This window comes from Borostomias antarcticus, assembly GCF_949987555.1.
Source record: "Borostomias antarcticus genome assembly, chromosome: 16".
Lineage (NCBI taxonomy): Eukaryota > Metazoa > Chordata > Actinopteri > Stomiiformes > Stomiidae > Borostomias > Borostomias antarcticus.
In genome coordinates this window covers 18,267,823-18,291,676 of record NC_140249.1, presented here as the reverse complement: position 1 = coordinate 18,291,676, position 23,854 = coordinate 18,267,823, and the positions used below count along the sequence as shown (strand labels likewise).

The 23,854-nt window shown below is 45.0% G+C and overlaps 2 protein-coding genes across 2 annotated transcripts in view; one reads left to right on the top strand and one right to left on the bottom strand.

Moving 5' to 3' along the window:
* lamb1a (laminin, beta 1a) overlaps positions 1-9,780 on the top strand; it is a gene marked incomplete at both ends in the record, with an annotated part of 32,964 nt that extends 23,184 nt beyond the window's left edge. The window contains 13 exons of the mRNA XM_084451347.1: positions 282-506; positions 646-863; positions 1,545-1,641; positions 5,370-5,739; positions 6,056-6,240; positions 6,424-6,665; positions 6,973-7,179; positions 7,560-7,704; positions 8,006-8,213; positions 8,327-8,468; positions 8,749-8,925; positions 9,078-9,237; positions 9,641-9,780. Coding sequence (XP_084307473.1) covers positions 282-506; positions 646-863; positions 1,545-1,641; positions 5,370-5,739; positions 6,056-6,240; positions 6,424-6,665; positions 6,973-7,179; positions 7,560-7,704; positions 8,006-8,213; positions 8,327-8,468; positions 8,749-8,925; positions 9,078-9,237; positions 9,641-9,780 — 2,516 coding nt within the window. The remainder of the gene's footprint in view (positions 1-281; positions 507-645; positions 864-1,544; positions 1,642-5,369; positions 5,740-6,055; positions 6,241-6,423; positions 6,666-6,972; positions 7,180-7,559; positions 7,705-8,005; positions 8,214-8,326; positions 8,469-8,748; positions 8,926-9,077; positions 9,238-9,640) is intronic.
* A 234-nt stretch (positions 9,781-10,014) lies between these two features.
* Positions 10,015-22,211, bottom strand: dld (deltaD). Its single transcript, XM_084451118.1, has 14 exons — positions 22,098-22,211; positions 20,557-20,632; positions 18,590-18,669; positions 18,231-18,299; positions 17,833-17,902; positions 16,626-16,726; positions 15,131-15,274; positions 14,902-15,003; positions 14,360-14,550; positions 13,603-13,773; positions 13,144-13,333; positions 12,431-12,568; positions 11,984-12,073; positions 10,015-11,842 (listed from the first exon to the last, which is right to left on the bottom strand). The coding sequence occupies exons 1-14, from the start codon at positions 22,134-22,136 to the stop codon at positions 11,777-11,779; spliced, it is 1,527 nt and encodes a 508-aa protein (XP_084307244.1). The 5' UTR covers positions 22,137-22,211; the 3' UTR covers positions 10,015-11,776.
* Positions 22,212-23,854: the final 1,643 nt, after the last annotated feature.

The following is a 23,854-nucleotide window of genomic DNA, read 5'->3' as shown; positions in this document are numbered from 1 at the left end:
TTCCAGGAAAGGAAAGGTGGTAGACATGTTTATGGTTTTAAGTGACAGGATGTGTGTTATTATAGGAGATGTAGAAGAGGTGGCTATTTTATTGGACTGGTAGGTGATTATATGTGGTATTACACAGAAGAGCAATGGCAGGCTTGATCAGGGGAAGGGGTTATTAGGCGCACTCCTTCAATTCTTTCTTTCTCTTTGTCTCTTCACCCCATCCTTCTCTCTCCCTCTTTCTCTCTGACTCTCACTCTATCTCCCTCGCCCTCTTTTCTTTTCTCCAACAGGTGCCAGGTGTGAGGAGTGTGCCCCAGGTTACTACGGCAACCCCCATGAGATTGGTGGGCAGTGCCAGCCCTGCCAGTGCAACAACAATATTGACATGCAGGACCCCGGGTCTTGTGATGCCAACACGGGCGTCTGTCTCAAGTGCCTGTTCCACACTGAGGGCCAGGCCTGCCACAGCTGCAAGCTAGGTTACTACGGAGACGCTCTCTCACAAAACTGCAGAAGTGAGTACATTTTTTTATGTGCTTGACATCTGAAGTTCAGAGATATGATAATTGACAGCCACACTAATATCATGTTATTAAGTCAGTAGTACCTGCTAACGGGCTAACATGCTTACCGAATCCGTGCTCCCTCCTTTAGAGTGTGTGTGTAACCAGCTGGGCACCAACCCGGCCACCTGCCCATCAGTGGGCGACTGCCACTGTGACCTGGGCAGCGGGCAGTGTGAGTGTCTGCCCAACGTGGTGGGCCAGCTGTGTGACCAGTGCGCTCCAGACACCTGGAACATGGCCAGCCAGAGAGGCTGTGAGACCTGCGACTGTGACCCCAACCACTCCTTTGGGACATCCTGCAATGAGGTAAGTCCCAACCTTGTGTGTGTGTGTGTGTTTATATGGTGTGTGCCACTACTTGCTTGTGTGTGTGTGTGTGTGTGTGTGTGTGTGTGTGTGTGTGTGTGTGGGAGCACTCACGTCATAGGTTGATTACCATGTATTGCTACAAACGCATGCTACAAAACCCTCCCACAGGGACACAGAGTGGGCCAAAGTGAGACATGGAAGCAATACAGTACAATACGGTACAGACAAGGGCATGCACAGGGACGAAAGCCACAGACAACAAGGCCATGCAACAAAAGTGGCAAAAGAATGACGCACATAAATCCAAGACAAGGGCGAAACAATGGAAAACAATGCAAGACCGGGTGAACCTAGGAGCCACGATAGAGCTTTGAGCCAGAATTGGGGTGGGGGGCAAGCTTGCCAGCAAAATGGTGAGTACAGCATTGGAGTAGCAGAGAGCAGTGCAGTGTACTAGGAAGTTGTTTAAATATACCACCTTGTCGTGAGAATGGGCTGTGATTGGAGAATGAATGATATGAAAAGATTCAAAAATGCTGATTGTGCAGCGAGCTGTCAGCTGATTACAGCTGAGTCACATGACCTGTGTCCTGCATGAAATAATGACAATTATTGGGTAATTTCGCTACAATTATCTCAATCTGAGCTAAACTCTGTTTTAAACCTTATCTCCTTCAGCTGAGTGGCCAGTGCTCCTGTAAGCCAGGCTTTGGAGGAAGAACCTGTCGTGAGTGCAGAGAGCTGTTCTGGGGCGACCCTGAGGTCAAATGCAATGGTGAGTTACCTCAACTCAACTCTATGGCAGAGAGAATCATCTGTTTTCGGTGTCACAAATTAGGGACATGTGTATTACTGTGTCTGGAGCACGTGTGTCCTAAGACAATATCAAATTACAACACACATACACACACACACACACATACGACTGTTAAATGTTCTCATATCACAAGCACCCTCAGTCCACCAACCCCTTATCGTGGGAATGAGTGGGAGTAACAGCTCTGGTAGGACAAACTCCCAGCATCCTCAGCTCCGGCATGTGAACCAATATTAAGGCCAGATGTGCTCTCTCACCCGCCGGCTGCGTTTCCATGGCGAACATACATCGGGGGGATCTGTTTGAGCCTCCTAATATTCCTCCGTCCCCCACAATGCACCTTTGTTTCTCATGCAGGGGGGTGGGGGGTCCTGTAGGAGGGAGGGATGTCCAACGCAGTGCCCGCTGACAGAAAGGACCCTTTGTGTCCTCGGCTATCTGCAGTGGAGTAGAGCAGCTGTAGCTGAATGATGTCCTAAAGACCACATTAGCCACTGAAGTAGAAATGACTCCAACCTACCAGAGCGTACAGTTGCTCTATGAATGTTCTCATTGAATCTACTCCTACTGAGCATTTGTAATCTACGTGTCGAGATTCTCACCATCTCTCGAGGATGTCACACTAAAAGGAAGTGTCCTCACCAAAACAGAAAATACATGACATTTGAGCAACAATTATGAGCAACAGCTAAACGTGTGGGTTCGGTTGCCTGGCTCCTCCTCCTCATGCTGGTCACCAGCCTGGCCCCTCCTCCTCATGCTGGTCACCAGCCTGGCTCCTCCTCCTCATGCTGGTCACCAGCCTGGCTCCTCCTCCTCATGCTGGTCACCAGCCTGGTCACATTTTGCTGTGGGATGGCATCCCATTCCTCAACCAGGAGTAGTTGTTCCAATTTTCCAAATAGACTAGGGGGAAACTGGTCGTCAGCTGCATGATTCTTGAGTTGCATTCTTATACGCATCCATCTTTGAGGCTGTTACATCTTTTTTATGGATTTCCAGTGACTATTATGAACATTATATGTATTTTACATCAACCATCTGCTTTTACCCACAAGACAGAGGCCCATGTTCAGGGATAGGCAATCCAACGACTTCATACTACATCAAAGGCTTGTCCTCCTTAGTTTGCGAGACTGTTTGTGTTGGTTGGACCACGGTGAAAGACTACGCCAGCTGTGGAGCATTTAGGATGTAGCTTTACCCCAAGTCAACCCCCCCCCCTCTCTCACCCCCCACCGCCCAGACAGACCAATAGAAACCAGATGGGGGCCCAATGTAGCAGAAGCAGCTGGAATTCCCCTCCCCGATCGCTATAATCTTATCTGTGCTGTAATGAGCTACAGGCTCTATGAGGGGAGGACAGGGAAAACTTTAAAGGTTGAACTTGAAACAAGAGAGATATAAGGTTTTTTAAGGATTTTTAGAAACTGTAACTTTTCAGCCATTAGACATACTTTGTTTTATATCTAAGTACATTTAACTTTCTCTATACCATTGTACTTAAATGTCCTCTGATGAGACTACATCGCTAACTACGAACTGATATAGTAGTCTTTGCTCTGTGTGAGGCACATAGATAGATGTGGTGTACAAATCAGACGCTTTTGTGGTGTTGCTGCAGTGTGTTTAGTCTAGGGCATTGTTGATATTGTCAAGAGAGGTGAAGGATAAATATTGACCACCTCCCCCATCACACCTGGCGGAGGTGGCCATTTTGTGTGTCAAAAGCTCTCCCTCAGAGCAAACAAGAGGCAGTGCTTTAATCTGTGAAATGGGGAGGGAGGCATGGTGTGAAAGGAGACATTCAGGTGGAGTGGTGAGGCCTGGGAGTGTGTGTGTGTGTGCGTGTGTGTGTGTGTGTGTGTGTGTGTGTGTGTGTGTGTGTGTGTGTGTGTGTGTGTGTGCGTGCGCGCTGATAGCGGTGGTGAGTGAGTCTCCACTTCACTGGGTAACACCCTAAGGGAGACAAAAGGACAGGACTTCAAGGTAGGTTCCTAGAGGTCACATTCACAACATATTTCCCCAGAGGCCTTCATAGGGCCCCAATACTCATTCACACACTCCTTCCCTCTCCAACTCTTTCTCTCTCTCCTTCTCTCTCTCTCTCTCCAGTGTACAAAACTAGGATTACCCGAGAGCTAAGATAAAACCCCATCTCCAGTCTGCTTTTGTTTCATTTCCTGAGGTGACTGAAAGTCACTCTTTTATGGAGGGAGAGATGAGGGATTGTGTGTGTCTGAGAGAGAGGGAGAGAGAGAGAGAGAGAGAGGGGGGGAAGAGAGATAGAAAGGATAGAAAGCATACATTTCCGTAGATTTGGGCTTCCTCAAGAGTGTGTGTTTGTGTGTGTGTGTGTGTGTGTGTGTGTCTATGACCCAGGAGGTCCTATAGTCACGTACGTGCCTGTCATCAGTGCTCCCCAGGGGTCTGTCTACTATGGTGGCCCTTTTGTTCACAACACACTCCAAACACTTCCCGCAGCCAGGCTTTGAAATTGGCAAACATCCTGCTCCACTCCTCCTTCTCTTCCACTCCTCCTTCTGTCCATCCCACCCCATTCACTCAGCCAGCCCTCCTGGGGTCTCCAAGGTGTTGTGGTTTGCTTTTGTTCGCTAGTTCTTCAGTTCTCAAGCTTTCCTACAGATGAGTGATACTCCACAACCGCAAAGACCTTTCATACATTAGCTATTTCTTTCAGTGTATTCCCTCAGCAAACTAAAAGTAATGCTTCGAAATTGCTACAAGCTGATTTTGTGTGATTATTACTTTGAGGAATGGATATTATTCTAAAAGAGGTGAAAATTAGTGAAATTAAAAAAAATATGTTGGTGATCACTGATTTGTCAAAATCCAACAGTACGTCCAAACATCACAAGCATCTCTGCAACGAGCAGCACCTGTTTTTTTTCCACAGCATATGATTCAGAACCTATACCGAATCCCATAATGCAACAGGATCTCCCCTCCTCTCCCCCATCCTCAGTAGAGCTTTGAAACAAGATTAAACGGATCCCAACAGACCCAGTGAGTTTATAGGCTGACCAGAAGCTTGCTCTGAGCAGGTCAAAGCGTCTGAAGGAAGATAGTGGGCTATTTAGACACTCTTCCCCTGCTTTGTGGGCCAGCTGTATACGCTCTTGTTCTTCAATTAGGAGATGTCACCAGGCTGTTAGAAATATCAGTCCCATTCAGGATCTCTCACGGGCAACTGACAGGCGTCAATAGCAGCTAAGATGGAAAACATGCTAATGTTGTTCAAAATAGGTCAGTTTTGAGGTTGGAATCCCCTGGTGATGTTTGTTACTGCTACTCGGATTGTGTTCTGTTGCTGTTTCTAGGAGATCAAAGGGTGCTATCAGGGATGCTGTAGTCGGAAGTCAGTGGACCACATCTTCCTTTGATTCTGCCCTGAAAAACTATGATCTCCTGTGTTAAATTATAAAAAATAAACATAGTCAGTAACTTATAAGTACTTATTAAACGATATGGCCCAAAGGGTCATTATGACACGTCTCTCAGGATTCCTTTAGATAAGACCTATGAGTGATCATCTTAATCTGTTGAGATGTCTGTCTGTTACATTTTTCTTCACGGTCACCGTGTCATATTTACGAGGAGTCAGCCATTCATCATTCTGTCATTTTCTACATTCTTATTTTATACAATGTATCGCTTCCTTCCAGCATGCGACTGTGACCCCAGAGGCATCGCCGAGCAGCAGTGCAGCAAGGTCACCGGCCACTGCGTGTGCACGGAGGGCGTGTCCGGCCCTCGCTGTGACAGCTGCGCCCGGGGCTACTCCGGACAGTTCCCCCAGTGCGAGCGCTGCCATCAGTGTTTCGCCGACTGGGACGTCATCGTGGGTCAGCTGACTAACCAGACGCACCGATTGGTCAACAAAGTAAATACCATCAAGGCTAGCGGCATCACCGGACCCTACAAGCAGACCATCGATAGTCTAGAGAAAAGCGCCGGGGCCATACGGGCGATCCTCGCCCAGAACCCGGCGACCCAGCCGCTGTCAGAGATCCAGCAGCTGTTGGAGCAGGCAACGTGAGTGGAACCAAAGGAACCGGGAAAGGCTGGTCCACAGAGGGTCTATGGAAATCAAAACGTGGTTCTTAGATACCAAATGGCATCAAACTCATTAAAGAGTAGGATTCTCATAACATTTTGATCAGACCAAAACAAAACATGAAAAGAGAATACATAATTTGAGCAACTAGGCACTGTATCACCACCAATATGACAGATAGAAGATCCAGTACAACACATATCAATCACTGAATAGTTGTACTATTGTTCTACTTTACTGTACCCCTGTACTGTGTACTTACGGAATGGTACTCTATAAACGTCTTCACTTCAGTGATCTGATGGGAGAGATGAGTGCGAGGCTCAACCTGACCGAGCAGACCCTGTCCGAGGCGACGCTGGAGGACAACAGCACCGACACCAAACTGGACGTCCTCAAGGAGGATGCCCAGAAACTGGGGCGTACCGTCAAGGAGCTGCTGGACCAGGTGGAGTTCATCAAGAACAGCGACATCAGAGGTAAGCGACTGGTAGCCAGTTTGAGTGATGAAAATGGGGTATTCAAAAAGAACTCTGGGGCCCTACAACCCAGCACTTAAATGATTGCTTATTCTTGTTCACTATTCACGGATCAGGTGTGTTATATCTGGACACCTTCAACCATCTCACACACGATCTTTTATTCTCTTTGTGCAATTTCAGGAGCTACAGACAGCATCACCAAGTATTATGAGCAGTCATTGGCTGCGGAGGCCCGTGCCAACGCCTCTACCAGCGGCCCGGGCAACCCTGTGGAAAACTCTGCTTCCCTACGGAAAGCCACAGAGGACAAAATGAATGAGACCAAGGAGGAATTCCATAGGAGACACAATGAGCACGCCAAGCGATTGGATGACCTAGCTGGACAGATGGAGACACTGGACCTATCAGAGCTTAGCGAAAAGGTCGGGCTGAGAAGCTGATAGGTTCTCTATATTAACAATTTTTATCTAGTCTAGCTCTGGTCATATATTTTATTATTTATTTCTCATATTATTTAGCGTTCAATTTTAAAATTGTATTTTAAAACACTTCCAGATCAGTTAAGTAAAATTAGGCAAATTTACTTTGGAAGAGAAGTCCCTCTTTCCTTACATTGACCATCTATTGAATAAGCTACCTGAATGAAGTTTAGTCATATAATAATAATAATGATAATAATAATAATAATAATAATAATAAGTTCCACTCTGAACCGTCCCTGTGGTCCAGACATGTGGCAGCCCAGCGGGTCTGGAGGCGTGTTCAGACTCACCGTGTGGCGGCCTGAGCTGTGTGGACACGGAGGGTAAGAGGAAGTGCGGTGGAGACAGCTGCGACGGCCTGGTCACCCTGGCGCACAACGCCTGGCAGAAGGCCAAAGACTTTGACCAGGAGATCATCACGGCCATGGAGGAAGTGGACAAGCTCTCCAAGATGGTGAGGAGGGCCGAACCATTGGTTCTCAAGGCTACTTACTTACTTACAATCATCTCCTATCTGAAACATTCAAGATTCAAGATCTGTTTATTAGCCATGTTAAGGCATACGCTGTTGCAGACGACATAGGACAGGATGCAGGACAGGACAGTGCAAAGACATGACAGTGCAAATGCAGTGCAAACAAAACAGTGCAATGTACAAATTATGATATACTGTTAAAAAAACAGGAGGCACAAATGCAATTTACGTACTATACACAGAATGGAGTGTGGCGAGTGTATGTTTTTTGTAATTGATAAGTGGCCAATGAGAGAGAGGCCAAGAGAGTAGAGAGCACCCTCTGGTTCCTGACGGTGTTAGTGTTTTCTGTCCGCCAGGTGTCAGAGGCCAAGGTCAAGGCTGACGAGGCCAAGCTGAGCGCTCAGGACGTCCTGCTGAAGACCAATGAGACCAAGCAGCGCGTGGACCAGAGCAACGAGGAACTGCGCAGCCTCATCCGCCAAATCAAAGACTTCCTGACGCGTATGTCCCTCTGCTCCTCAAAGATGTTGTATGTAGTCATTTATCAAAGGTAGATAGGGTAGTCATTGCTTTGTGAGGAAGGTGTGATGCATTAGCTTGGTCTACATTGGCATAAGACAACTTATCTAACATGGTTGCTGTTTTGTGCAACACATCAACGGTCTTTTAGCTTATTATGCTTGGGGCGTCTGTCAAGGGTAATACTCTAAAAACAACAAATACATTTTTTCCACTCAATCTAATATCGTCACTGTAAACACACACAACCCCAAATAAAGGATTCGCCTCTGTCCCTCCCTAGAGGACGGCGCAGACCTGGAGAGCATCGAGGCGGTGGCTAACGAGGTGCTGGCCATGCAGATGCCCACCACACCGGGCCAGCTGCAGAACCTGACCGATGAGATCCGGGAGAGGGTGGGGGACCTGGCCCACGTGGAGACCGTCCTCAACCAGAGCGCTGACAACATCCAGAGGGCAGAGAGCCTACTGGAGCAGGCCCGGATGGCCCGGTAATACACACACACACACACGGACACACACACAAACGGACACGCACACAGTGATATATTATGAACTGAGTATGAGTGAATCTCATTTGTGTGTGTGTGTGTGTATCACACAGTAATGAGGCAACTGGCATGAGGGACACGGCGGAGATGGTGAAACAGGCTCTGGAGGAGGCAGAGCGCGCTCAGACCACTGCAGCCGAGGCCATCAAACAAGCTACCACTGACATCAAGGGCACTAACGACCTGCTGACCTCTGTGAGTCTACTTTCTCTATTAATACTGCCAATAGAAGGACATTATTAAGCTGACTATATCAGTGTTTACACAATTTCAGGATGTCAAGGTTCATATTAGAACACCCAAGATCTTTTATTTCTTGAATATGAATTAGTAGTATTGTAATGTTGTAGTGCTTCTGAAACATGTTAGCCCACTTGCTTCTGAAACATGTTACCTACACTAACCGAGGTACTAATGGATAATATATAATGTTAACTTGAGTTTAGTTAACTTTAACTCTTTATGTCGGAAATAGGTGGAGTCAGAGACGGCAGACTCCGAGTTCAAGCTCAACAACGCCACCCAGAGGCTGCTGAGATTAGAACGAGACGTGATGCTACTGAGGGAGAAGGCCCAGAACACCTCGCTAAGCGCCGAGCAGACAGAGAGAGACACAGGCACCATCACCAAAGTAGCCGCAGAGGTCAAAAAGGTGGGCAAACTTGTGTTTTTCGTTTTGAGGTTCGTCTGCTTGATGCGTAACTGGTGGTAGTCAGGTGCTCTCCATGCTAGTGGAAATAAATAAATGTATTTAGCGTGTTTACTGTGATTGTAGTGAAAATGACACTCGCTCTCTGTTGAAAGGATCTGGACACGGAGCTGAAAGATAAGTACAGTAGAGCACAGGACCTGATCACACAAAAGGCCGGGGGTGTGTCCGATGCCAAGAAGAGGGCGGAGCGACTACAGCAGGAAGCCAAAGATCTGCTGTTACAGGCCAGCGAGAAGCTGCAGCAACTGAGAGGTGTGCCCTTAACATGAATACTAGTCTGCAAGACACAGGTTGATCTGAGCTCTTTACCCTTGGGCCTCTTAGTTCTGGAGTAAGATGAGAAACCATAGTATACCATATTGACGTGTGTGAATTCTGAGCCCTGACCTCAATTCACTCAGCTGTTGTCATCACAATATAATAATGCACACACATTAACTCACAATACAACACTTGAAATTACTACTTTAGTCATTTGGCTATTACATTTTTGGTGCAATACATACATTTTAATCAATTCATTACATGCAAATGTGTCAGCATTAAATTATGTATGGCCCCTGCATGTTCCGAGTCCTGCTTATTGTATGAATGTCAACATATTCCTGTAAAAGCACCAAGAAAACATGCTCAAACTGTTGTTTTTCCCCTCCAGATTTGGAGAGGTCCTACGAGGACAACCAGAAGACGCTGGAGGAGAAGGCCAGCCAGCTGGTGGATCTGGAGAAGGCCGTCAGAGATCTGCTACAGGAGATCAGCCACAAAGTCACCGTCTACAGCACCTGTCTGTTCTAAACACAGCATCTGCTCTGCGGGGTGGGACAGCAGTCCCCTCGACAAAATGACTACTTACCTTAGGCCCTCCACGTGAAGCTCTGACCACACACACACACACACACACACACATTTACTGTTTACTGAAATGAAGTGGAAGATTACAAAAAATACTCTATTTTACAGCCAGTCATATGCATTTTGCATATTTACCAAAATCTTACATGGTACACAATTGTATATCTGACAATGAATAACTCCTTGGTTTCTTTGTTCATTGATAAAGGTACCAGTCCATTCAGCAGTGCAGTAGCACCTGGTATCACACAGTTATCACATGTAATAAACATTACAATAGCTCCTTTATTGGCACATCATGTCCTGACAGAATAAGTATAAATTGAGACAAGGGTGTACTGTACAAAGTGTTCGTTCAAATGTTCCTGGCTCCTCTGAGAAACATGCTAAGTGAAAAGCAGTCCTACTGACAAGTTGGCCAGCTAAGTTTGAAAGTTGAAGATGCAATACAAGCCTGCGATTGTCCACTCACATACACACACGCACGCACACGCACACACACAAGAACCAGCTACAGTTGTAAGAAGTGCCTTGTATGGTAGTCCAAGCAAGTGTTGAGACACGAGCCAGCCACTGCTCAAAGAAGAATGTATTTTTCTCCTAACAACCGTAAATATTATTGAAAATATGACATTGTTTTAAAAAGTCTGCTGAGATTAAATACCCCCATTAGTTAGTTTTGAATGAAATTCAATAGTATTTTCTCAAATTTGTAAACCAGTTACAAAGACTGAAAGAGTGAATGTAAAGGTTTAACCTACTCCCAACCACAAGACTACACAGTTGTATACATCCAAACCTTTTGTATAGGACATTTCCCTACTTTTATAATTCATGGTGTATGTGAGGCAATGTTTTTTACTGCATTCTTGACAAACCAATTTATAAAAAAAATAAACGCAAAACTACCCATTGAAATCCCACCAATAAGTGTGCCAGTGTCCTTCTTCTCAATCTAAGCCACAAACAACCACCAACTCTCAACACACTTTGATGATCCCCACAACACGATTCCACCATTGCCTTCACAACTACAGGCGCGCTTACCACTCAGAACTGACCGACACTCCACAAATGTATCCTAGTCACGAACCATTACACTTTGTCATGGTACAGTAACTGCATTTATTGTATTGTAGTGCTGAGTTAAGCAGTAATGTGTACACCTCACAGAGACGAGAGAACACAGCCATTTTGGAATCCAGGTAAAGCAGTGCATACAAGCCAGCTGTGGCTGGCATCAGCGTTCTATCCCTTTCTTTCCTCGAGTTCTGCTACAGCGTTCACTCAAACCAGCCGCAGGCATTCTCTAAAAATAGGAATTGAACAGGGTGCTGCATGTTGCTAGTTAGAAACTGCGGTATAATAAGAAAATAAAATGCTAGACACCCATCAGACATGGGTCCAAATATTATTTGAAATCCTTTACAATTACTTGAGTCTCCCTGGAATGCCAAGCCGATGGAGTTTGAGTTTTTGTTTGTTTGTTAGTACAGCCCATTGGTTCCATAGTGCCAAACGTTAACAACCAAAGCCAGATATGTAATTGAAATTATTTTAAATAGGTGTCAGACATGGGTCCAAAGGCTACGTTCAGTCAGTGGATGTATAGATCATAATAGCAGCGAGCATTAACGCCTTGAGTTCCAAACTCAAGACTGACAACTGACTTTACATCCTCCAACTCCCTTAGAGAGTAAAATACTGATCTGCAGTCAGTGTTTTACCACCCAAACCCCTTTTATTTTATGCGATTTAAATAACATATTAAATGTGGTACAAGGTTTTTTGTCATTGCTATGTGTATACAGAGGAGTCCCGATAGGAGCCAAAGAGTTCAGCGTTAATGTTTCAACCCCCAAGTAGACAGACGGACCGACATTTCCGGGCTTCAGGTTGCAGAGAATGGCTATGTACACAGGTGTGCGAGAGGCGTGCGTTAGAAGTTGATGGCCTTGCCGAAAGAAGCAGCGAGATTGGCTTCTCTGAAGGCCTCCGACACGGTCTGGGAAGAGAAGGAGGAAGACGTGAAAGGGTTAAAGTCCTGTTTATGTTAATGTCACTGTGTGTGTGTATGTATCCCAACATGCTTCTCTGCGTATGGATTCCGTGCGTGCGTGTGCGTGGTGGTAGTTCTAAGACTCACAGGATGTGCGTGACAGACTCTGGCGATGTCCTCACAGGATGCTCCGTACTCCATGGCCAGTGCTGCCTCGTTGATGATCTCTCCTGCCCCCTGGAGGAACAGAGGGGACTGGTCAACTCAGAGGTCAGGGGTCAACTCAGTTAACTATCACAATCCTCTCACAATATGCCTAGATAGTTAATGGCCAATGCTAATGGCTCCAAGATGGCTAAAAAGATTTCTAAGACATTTAGTCTCATAGCCTGTTAGCTATGATAACAAAATTAGACTGTTTCATGCCTTCCAATTTGGAACGTTAAAAGTTCTAAAACTGCCGTTTTCAACCTGGCTGTTTATGGAAAGACTAACGATGAGACTGATGTTCTAAAACTGGTATCTTGTCAAGGCTGTTGTGAACCCATCTTAACAGCTTTGTGCCTAGACACTGATGGCTGGTAGCTTTCTTACACTGCCACAGATGTGTGCTCCCAGCATCCTGTCTGTCTCCTTGTGACCGAGGATCTTCACCAGGCCGTCTGTGTCCTGGTTGGTCTTCGCTCTGCTGTTGGCAGCGAAGGGAAACTTGCCCACCTTGTACGGGACCCCCTGGGATACAGAGTCAGGAGACAAGAGGTGGTCACCTTCTCTGTTGATATCAAATACCATAGGTATGCTCATTTTTGACATACGATTTTGTGTGTAAATATCGCCACCTTGTGGTTGATCCTTAAAACTGCTTTTAGATAGATTAGAGAGATAGATAGATAAGAGAGATAGATAGATGGATAAATGGATAGAGATAGATAGACAGATATATAGGAGATAGATACTGTAGAGATGGATAGAGATAGAGATAGATAGATATTGTTATTGATTTTTATTGATCCCCAGGGGGAAATTGTTGAGAGAGAAAAAATAATCCAGGAGAGCGCAAACGCAGTCCTCCCACTACCATAAATTATGCAGTTGAGATTCCCACATTTGGGGAATTCACACGGATCAGCATTGACGGAGTACAATGGCCGAGCCTCGCCCTCGGTGAACCTCCATCGTGATCAAGGTGTCTTCCCTGCCAGGTTAGTAGACCTAGCATGGGGAATGCATACAACTTTACATATGGTGGTGTGCACCTGTGCGCACACACAGGCAACCGACACACACACACACATACACACACACACCTCCTCCTTGAGCTGCTCCTCAGTCTTGCCCACCCAGGCCACCTCTGGGTGTGTGTAGATGACGGAGGGGACGCAGTTGTAGTCGATGTGCACAGCCCCCCCGGCCATGCCCTCCACACAGATGATGCCCTCGTCCTCCGCCTTGTGGGCCAGCATGGGACCCGCCACCACGTCACCAATGGCATAGATACTGTGTGTGTGTGTGTGTGTGTGTGTGTGTGTGTGTGAGTGCAGAAGGAAGGGGGGGTGCAGTGGAGGAGGCAATGAAGTAAGAGTGGCAGAGAGAGAGAAAAAAGGAAGGAGTTTAGTATCATTTCAAATGACCAAAATACTGAATAATAGATGATTTAATACTGCTGTAGCAGAGTGAGCTGTTTTGGGGGGGTAGTCCAGGTCAGACCTTTGGGACATATCGTATAAAAGACCAGAGTGTGGGGGTGGACGGTCTGGGACGTCTACCTGGGGACTTTGGTCTGGAAGCGGCCGCTGACGGGGATGCGTCCTCTGTTGTCCAGCTCGATGCCCACGCTGTCCAGGCCCAGGCTGCCGGTGAAGGGCCGTCTGCCGATGCACACCAGCAGCACGTCGCACGTCAGCGTCTCGTTCTTCCCGCCGGCCGCCGCTTCCACGCTGCGGAGAGGACGACGCGCACAGGTCAACACACACACTTGCCATTGCGCATCAAATAAATCAGCGTGGTGTGGGTTTCGCCTTATTTTGCAATGAGAACAAATGCTTAGCACACCCTCCCCTTCAAAGTGAATAATTTCAACACATGCTTGAATGAAGAATTTGACATCAAACCGTTTTTATAATTTTCCTGCTTATAAGTTATATATTAAGTTTCCTGCTTACTTTTGGTTTAAGATACCTGGACGTGAATTATTCTATGTGATGTATTTGTGCAGGCTACATAATTACACCTGTGATTTTGAACTTGTATAGTACTACTGTGCACTGCAGAAGTATAGGTTCTACCTGTTTTTAAACTTTGACCCCACTATGGACACACCCACTTCCTTTTACCCTTGTATATACACCCTGCCACCGAAACGTTGTGCCCAATTGACTCACCATGGGAGCTACATACAGTGTGCGGACATTTTCTCTGTCTTAAATAAATTCAACACATACACATGCCCCGAAGTCAAGTCCTACACAAACCTCTCACATTCTTAGACACACTCTCAGACTCCTCCTCCCTCCCGGTACTCACGCCACGTCGATCTTGCCGTCGGGCCTCTTGGTGGCACCCATCACCTTGGTGCTCAGCTTGAACTTCACGCCCTGCTTCTGCAGGATGCGCTGGAAGTTCTTGGAGATCTCCATGTCGATGCCCATGCCGCCCACATGGCCCAGGAACTCCACTGCCGTCACCTTGGAGCCCAGACGCTGCCATACAGACCCCTAAAGAACGGGAGAACACTTTTTTTTAGACCCGAGCGTGTGTAGTGGTGTAAAACTCATCTGCACTCCAAGGCACCCTACTTCATCCATACTGGGTCTCAAACTCAGGTCCTCTGACTCCCTATGTTAGTTAGCTAGTTTGCTTGTAGAACTAGAATGGTAAATGGCACTTATAAATAGCACTTTTATCCAAAGCGCTTTACAATGAAGGCCTCTCATTTACCCATTCACACACACACACCAATGGCTGGGCACCAATTGGTGTGTGACACGTAAATAAAACCAATCAATTAAATCACATATGGAAGTGCTGCAAAGAAATACGAAAGTGTGTGTAGAAGCATCCCGCACCAGCTCCACCCCGATGACTCCAGCGCCGATGACGATGAGCTGTTCTGGAACCTTCTTGAGAGACAGCGCTCCTGTGGACGACACCACGGTCTCCTCATCTATCTGGGAAGGGAGTGGGGAGGGAGACAAAGGGGTTACAAATGACACATACCACTAAATGGACAAAGGTATTGTGACACCTACACATTACACCTACAGGAGACATGACAAAAAACATGACAGAGCGTACCTCGATGCCAGGGAAGGGTGTGACCTCAGAGCCAGTGGCGATGAGGATGTTCTTGGTGTTGATGACCTGCTCGCTGCCGTCAGCAACCGTGGCCGTCACCTGATTCTTACCAGTCAGCTTCCCGAAGCCGTTAATGTGAGTCACCTGACAAGGGAAAACAAATTTCAATGTCTTACCCAAAAGAAGGATGGGAAACTACACGGAAACAAACTTTTATCGCAGCAGAGAAATGCTTGATTTAAATAGTCAAATCTAATTTTAGGTGCATCAGAATCAGAATCAGAATCGGTTCATTGTAGTTTTTCAACATACTAAGAATTTGTTTTTCGGACGTGGTGCATAACATTGAGACGACATTGGACAGGGTGCAGGGACGAGACAGGACAGTGCAAAGGGCAAGTACAAAGAGCTAGTGCAAAGAAAAAAAAATGTATTAAGCTTTGATCACGTCCTAGCGTCATCACATGATCTTTAGGTCACTTGATTGAGTCAAGACCTCCTCCTAAAGGATAAATTAGACTATTGATGAAGGTTATCCGTTTCCCCTGTACAGAACAGGGTGGTGCCCCATACAAGTTGATTTAATGTATTAAATCCATATTCCTTCATATTTGTGATAACCGTGGTATAATCATAAATTATACCTAGTCATTCATATTTCCATAGTTCTAACTCTGCTACAAAGTGCTTAACACCGGTTAAAATGCATACAAAGAATCAACAAAAATAAACACACAGGAAACGGGACAATAGTCATAACATACAAACATACAGTCAAATTAATTCAGCAAATGCCTGTCTTAGAAGCAGAAGTGTTTTGAGCTGCTTCTTAAAAATGTCCACAGAGGAAGTCCTGAGGAAGAGTATTCCACAGTCTGGATGCCACAGACTCAAAGACTCGGTCACCTCTGGTCTTGAGCCTAGTTCGAGGGACAACCAACAGATCTTGGTCAGCAGATCTCAGTGCCCTGTTGGGAGCATGTGTATGGAGCAGGTCAGATGCCGACCATGTTGCATCCCATCATGGTCCCATCGTCGCATTTCAACGTGGAATGAATGTTGAGGCTACGACCGACACTGATGTTATCACTCTCGTAGACCAAACGAACCCCGTCACATCACGTCCCACAATTCAACTTGCAATGAAACTACTGCATCTAACGTTACAATCATTTCTGTCGCGTTAGCCAACTGCTTTAGCCACCGACAGCTAGGGATGGGTATTGGTAACCGGCATTTTTTGGTCCGTCGTTGGGTCAGTAGTGAAATATCATATAAAGTAAAGTGAAATAAAGCTCACATTTGGGCCCGTCTATTTTACTAGGGTTATGTATTTTTTTGTCTAACGAAGTATAAGCTTGCTAGCTTTCAGCTGCCTGAGTAGGCTATAGGCTTTGCGATTGCACAACCATTAGAATCTTGGTCGGACAAGAGCATTTTGACTTAATCATCCAGTCAAGCAATCAAAATCAGCCCGATGAGAGGGCGGCCTCACCTTGTTCTGTTTGAATAAATGTGCAATTCCTCCCGTTAGCGCTTTGACCGCCCCACTCTTCTGTGCCATCATCTTCTCCAGGTTCAACGTGAGCCCAGAGACTACAGACAGACAGAGGATTGTTATTCAATCATTCAGGTTTTTTTTGTACACACAGAGGCAATATCATACATTACAGTCATTTAGCAGACGCTTTTATCCAATATACAACATACAACATACCAGTTATAATGCGTAGTTTTAGCGTAATCCTGCTAGCAGAAGGTACAAACAAACACAAAAACATGCGCTGTCGCTGGGGCTGAGGTAAAAAGTGTTGAGTAGCCTACAGTCTTTCTCGTCGCCATTTTGCAAGCTAAATGGCAGTTTCAGAGCAGAACGTTAAGTGGGCATTCTCACCGTGAGCACTCAAGTTACTTAACACACCAAATATGTTCACTACTTCACCAATGTCATTGTAAACAAGCTCCAACTGGGCTGGAGTAAAGTTGGAACCCACCACGTCTGAGACCCTGTTTAGACTTGATTTTAGAATACTTTTTGGATGATCAGATCACAAGTGGACAGCTCTAAATACAAGTGTAAACCACCACCAAAACGCATTGTGAAACGTTTACTCAAACCCCTTGCCGAGGTGGTCTGGGATGCATTTGACCACGTATCTTTAGTAGTCTAAACGCTAATGCGTCCTGATGCGTCCCCGACAAGGACGTAACAGGAATACACGTCATCAATGCAGGATAATATTTCTCCTTTTTCGCCTTATCCTGCACTCTTTTGCAAGTTGCAAATGTCTTGTCCTATCAATCGAAACAGTTGGAATAGTCTTAGTTCTTCAAACCACTTCGGTTGCTTTCATGCTCACTTTTTTTTTTATCTGCCCGAAGTCAAGTGGACAGATTATTGATATGTTGTGTACATGGAACAGCTGTGTGACACGCACGCCGGCAGGAGTGACTGAGTTACTATGGTTACTACATGAACAAAAATGGTCCGATGGACACATTTGGAGACGCATCAGACACACGTGTAAACGGCGTCTCGCTGTCCACTTTGGATCTGATCCTCCAAAACGGTCTGACAGTCCAAACCAGAGATAGAACTGTTCTATATAATATGGATACTTGGAATTATCCACATTAATAGTTCCATAAGCCTACTGACAGCAGTAGAACACAGAGCAAACTATTTATTGCTAACTACTTACTTTCGATGCCTCTGCTTTCAAAGTCTTTTCCATGGGCCATGTGGTAGAGGTAGGAGTTATTCAGCAGGGCCTACAGAAAGAAAGGACAGTAAACAGACAAACAGCTCAGACAGATAATTACCCTCGTTATACACAACTCCTTAGAACTTTAGAGTCATCATTACTCAAGGAAAAGTATTCTGTACTACATATGTAACATTTAAATGTGTAATAACATTTAACAATAATAATACCATTTAAATGTGTCTTTAATAGCAGAGGACAACAGAATAGTAGAATAACATACATCATTAAAAAAGCTATATATGCCTAAGCCAAATAGGATGACAGACAATGACATCTAGAACCTTTAAAACCTGGAGGAAATGTTACAAATGGTGATCTAAATGGTGAGCTACCTTTGAGGGGATACAGCCGACATTCAAGCAGGTGCCACCAAGTGTGTCATCCTTCTCCACACAGACTGTCTGAAGAGGAAATATAGGGAAATTAAAGTTAGTTAAGTTTATTTGATATGGACATTACAGTAGCGTAATTGTAATATACATTTCTACACAAGGACCAGATGCACTGTGTTGAGTGTTTGTAGGGAAATGCTCATTTAAAACCTGTTCACAGAAGACATTTAAAGAAAGAAAATGTTTTGAAAAGACACATCCACAAATACATATGCAAATACAAACACTAAACTACACTTACACAAAGACATGAAAATGACAACTCTTGCTGAGGAACAAATTAATGCCCTAAATGTTACCTTGAAACCTAGCTGCGCTGCCTTGATGGCAGCGACATATCCACCAGGACCAGAGCCCACAACGGTCACATCAGCATCAACTGCAGAGGAGTAGACACACACATTAGCTTAGACTCACAAGTCAGTCTCTAAACGCTGCGCTCAACAAGTGTGAAGACATTTGCCCAGGTTTCGTCGCTAAAAGTGGGTGGAAACATTGAGAGATTGAAAAACACCTGCATTGCCGAACCAATCCAGCGTCTTTAGGGCAGTCCTTCCTAATGGGCTGGTGAATGTTCTGTTTTGATACTCCACTCCAATTAGTTGGGCGGACATAAATTCCAGTAAGGTGGGTCCTTCACCCTATTGGAGATGAAGGCAGTGGCTCTGATTGGTAGCGTCGGATTTCGGCGCTGTTCTAGCAACGATCTTCAATGGAGATGTCTCCAGACTTACGGAGGAAGAGATCTCCAAAATCTGGCGTCGTGAGACTAACATTAGCCTAATCAAAGAATACACACGTAATGATTGTATTGCAGTGTTCTTCAATCATGGTCCTAGGGACCAACTGTGTGTGCAGCTTTTGTGATTCGATCAAGATGAATCATGATGCCAGAGTGCCTCAGTCAACATCTAAGTGTTGCCATCCGCTGACTGACTAACTGGACTGCCTCTGTGTCTTCATATGGCAGTTGACTTTTAGTACCTCCTTCTGTTGTCTGTTTCACTCTCTTGTCTCTGTGATTTCACGTGTCACTGCACATCATACAATGATTTTTAATGAAGATGTCACCAGACTTTCGGAGGCAGAGATCTCCAAAGTCTGGCTTTGCAAGACTAACATTAGCTTAATCACAAGAGAATACACATGCAATGACTTTATTGCAGTGTTCTTCAATTATAGTCCTAGGGACCAACTGCACATCATGCTTGTATGAATACAGTATGTGACAAATAAAACTGACTTTGACGTCAGTGTTTAAAATTCCTACAGCTCCAGCACTCGCGCCTGCAGGGGCAGCGTGAGACTGCTCCATTCAACGGATGGTGGATCGGACACGGTTCACACATACTAGGAATTTTACTAGGGTTAAGGCACACGCTGTTGCAGACGACATAAGACAGGGTACAGGACAGTGCAAAGACATGATGGTGCAAAACAGCGCAAATACAAAATACAAAGTACAAAAAACAATGTCTCCACCAATCAGAGATGTTGCTGTTGGCAACCCCGCCCCAATAGCAGACCCTAGGACTACAACTGGCTAAAGGAGGGAGTAAGGGAGAGATAACAAGCCAAAGCCATTTCTAGGGGCGTGGCCAACCCCGCCCAAATAAAGACTTGCTTTTTGCAACCTGCAAACACGCTGCCTTTTAGCTCCAATCTCCGGTTTTATAGCTTGAATGCCCCACTTATATCGCAACCTGGGGCGGCTGTAGCTCAGTTGGCAGAGCGGGTCATTCAATGGTCGAAATCACAGCTCCGACTGTCCACATGTCGAAGTGCCCTTGAGCAAGACACCTAACCCCAAATTGCTCCCAATAGCACCTTGCATGGCAGCTACCACCATTGGTGTGTGAATGTGTGTGTGAATGGGTGAATGAGAGGCCATTGTAAAGGGCTTTGAGTGCCACTAAGTTGGAAAAGCGCTATATAAGTGCAGTCCATTTACCATTTACCATTTGATCAGGCTTAAATAAAACTGATCGGCCAATCCCAATCCGTTTTAAAAGGCCTTGTTTAAAGGCCCTGAATAAATAAAGCTTGATTTGATGAGCTTGATGAGTGGAATCTGATGTGTTCCTGCTGGGTCAAATCAAAGCCTGGGCACAGTATGTCTGCACAACATGAGCAGAGTTGCTCACACTGGACAGATGATGTATTCAGATCAATTAATGTATATAGCTAGCCTATACTTGATGCCTAACCCAGTCAGCAGCAGTGGTGATAAGATCATTTCACACTGGGGTGATAAATGGTGGCTTACTTGGTGCCTTGTCGGCGTATGTTCTGACAGAGAGGACTGAGGCTCCATGCAGTTTACAGGGCAGGTGCTGGCTCCGCTGCAGGTGTCAAGAGAGGATGGACAGTTGAAATCAAATGAATAAGAAAGCTAACAGTTGCTGAATTGTTGTTAGTCAATTACAGTTATTAGGAATGTTATCTAGCTACCCTTGCTAGGTTTAGGACATTGCAATGACAGTAACTGATCAACATCATATTAGCTAAACCCCAAATATTATTTTATTACTCGCGTGCTAACGTTAGTCAATTTACGCGAGGCCGGGGTTAGGAAATATCTAAGGTTAGCTGGACAAGCATAATGCCACTTAGCTGGCTAGATAGCTAACATAAGTTTTTTTTTTGTGTTTTTTTTTTTTTTAAATACTTTTCAGTTCGACGGTAGCTAGCTGGCTAATGTAGCTCAAAGACACTGGTGGCCAACAGGTGGAGAGGAGTAATTGGCACAATACTACCGCAACTAGTAGCTAGATACCTGTCAGATGCTGCTGCTGGGACTACCTATGTGAGAGTCCGATCTGGGACTACCTATGTGAGAGTCCGATCTGGGACTACCTATGTGAGAGTCCGATCTGGGACTACCTATGTGAGAGTCCGATCTGGGACTACCTATGTGAGAGTCCGATCTGGGACTACCTATGTGAGAGTCCGATCTGGGACTACCTATGTGAGAGTCCGATCTGGGACTACCTATGTGAGAGTCCGATCTGGGACTACCTATGTGAGAGTCCGATCTGAGACTACCTATGTGAGAGTCCGATCTGAGACTACCTATGTGAGAGTCCGATCTGAGACTACCTATGTGAGAGTCCGATCTGAGACTACCTATGTGAGAGTCCGATCTGAGACTACCTATGTGAGAGTCCGATCTGGGACTACCTATGTGAGAGTCCGATCTGGGACTACCTATGTGAGAGTCCGATCTGAGACTACCTATGTGAGAGTCCGATCTGACTGCCTACCCGGTGTGACTGACATGCGTAACGTTAGTTCCGGATAACTGATAAGGTTAGGCTATATAGGCTATAAACGAGTTCTTTCACATATGTAGCTAATGTGAGCTATCTGCATATTCAGGCTGTCGCTGTAGCCAGCCAGCTAGCTAGTGCGAGCTTGATTTAGAGGCTTAGCTTGATAAAGTAACACAAATAACGTTAGCTAGTAGCGTTAAGACGGCGTTAGCATAACTTCTAAGCTAGCTACGCACCTTGCAAACATGGACCGTTGACTTGCTGCCCAAGCTAGCGTTAGCCACTGTGTCTGGCCAGTGAGCTAGCTAGCAGCTGAGCATCAGTCAGATCGGGCTCTACGCCGGGTAACTGTCTTGCTACTAGACATGGCTAGCTAGCTAGCTAATGAGCTAACGGTGGCTAGCTAGGCCTGGTGGACTGCACAAGAAAACTCACATTGACACGGACTGTAAGAGCTACAACTTCTACCATTTCTAGTGTCCATTCCTGACCTTTTGTTCTTGGGGTTATCAAAACGAAAATATTTTGCCCTTACCGTTGCCAGAGTCCGATATAACGTATTCCAGCTCTGCATTTTGTCGGTGTACCTTGATAGCTGCGTAACCTACAGCAGATGGATCATCCAAGGACTCCTAGCATTGCGCGTGCGCATTGGGGATCCTCCTTCGCCTTCTTCTTCTTTCTTTGATTTAGTGGCGATTAGCAAACAACTTTCGGGTGCATTACCGCCACCCACTGATCTGGACTGTGGACTAAACGCTAACCCCTCATACCGTCATAACAGGGTAGGCCTCAGGGGCGTAAATTCACTTTTATTCCCATGGTTGTTGTTTTTTCACCTCAAAGGGGCCCCTGGCCTGTCTGTCAATCAAAAATATATTTCTAATAATATATTCATTAAACTAGCCTAGTGAATGTATCTTAATTTGTACCAACTGAAACATATAGCTGTGATATACTGGAGCAATATAAACTTATTTCTACATAAGAACAAGGACCGGGAATAACAAAAGTTCTTTATTATAAGGACTAGACTAAACTTGACACAGCACCTCCAGGTATCAACTGCAGTTACGTAGTCACCAGTAGTAGGTGCTAGAACTCCACAACTAATAGTACTAATGTAAAGACAAATCACTAGGCTCAATATACGGTATTTTCACTCAATTAGCTCAGAGGCAACAAGTCATGGTAAAGGCTATAAACCTAATAATCCAATGTAGGCTACTATATATTTAAAAAAAATCAACACATGAAAAAAGGCATACAAATATTTAAAAGTAGGCTATTGTTGGAATGTGTAAACTATCTGAACTGTGTTCTTCTTTTCTTCATCCTCGCAAATGTCTCAATTACATATCTGAAGTCCACCCTCTCAGTCATTTATACTTATTTATACAGGTTGTATGTATGTATGTATGTATGTATGTATGTATGTATGTATGTATGTATGTATGTATGTATATATGTATGTATGTATGTATGTATGTATGTATGTATGTATGTATGCATGTATGTATGTATGTATGTATGTATGTATGTATTCTATATTGTATGCATACTGTACCTGTATATTTTTGTACCCCCATCCCCCAGGATTATTAAAGTTAATTTTATGTTGAATAATGAGGTTGATGGATGGCTCCATCAACCTCAATCAGCAGCCAGGTATCACATGCTCATTTGCACAGTACTACACTGTATGGCAATTTTACAAGCTAGAAGACCACACCATAAACAATATAATCTTAATGGTTTTACTGAGGATATTACAGAAATGAAGAATGTAGAAGATAATGCACAGGATATGCACAGTGTAAATATTGCACACTATTAATTTCAAGACAGAAAATCTCTATTGAGCAATGGATGGGAATGTGAGGTTATGTATTTGATCGTGCTGGAAGTTGCTAGAAGGTCAATCTGGATCTAGGAAGTTATAGGGGGGAAGGAGTCCAGGTGTTATCTGAGAAGGCTTTCTTGGTCTGCTTCATGGTTATGGATCCTGAAGAACATAAGAGGAGAGAAGAGAGCTGAGGTATGAGGTACAAGCTGGGGGACGTGAATCAAGTGTCATCTCTATGTTGTCGCTGTTGTTGATTGGTGAGGATGAGATGTGGTCCTCACTCTAAATCCAAATCCCTGTAATACGGTCTGCCACAACAGGAAATTATATAATTATATTATTGGTTAAACTGTTGAGCGTGTGAGTGGTTTAAGGAATAAACTCACAATCTGTTAAATCCTGAGCAATGACAGAAACTAGACAGTCTGTCGGAGGCTTAAATCTCT

Excerpts from the sequence above, each read along its gene's own strand:
- dld (XM_084451118.1), bottom strand. The coding sequence starts at position 22,136 with ATGCAGAGCTGGAATACGTTATATCGGACTCTGGCAACG. Across the intron at positions 20,633-22,097 it reads TATATCGGACTCTGGCAACG|CGGAGCCAGCACCTGCCCTG; the intron begins GTAAGGGCAAAA and ends TGACACCTGCAG. Across the intron at positions 13,774-14,359 it reads GACGGCAAGATCGACGTGGC|CGTGGAAGCGGCGGCCGGCG; the intron begins GTGAGTACCGGG and ends TCCTCTCCGCAG.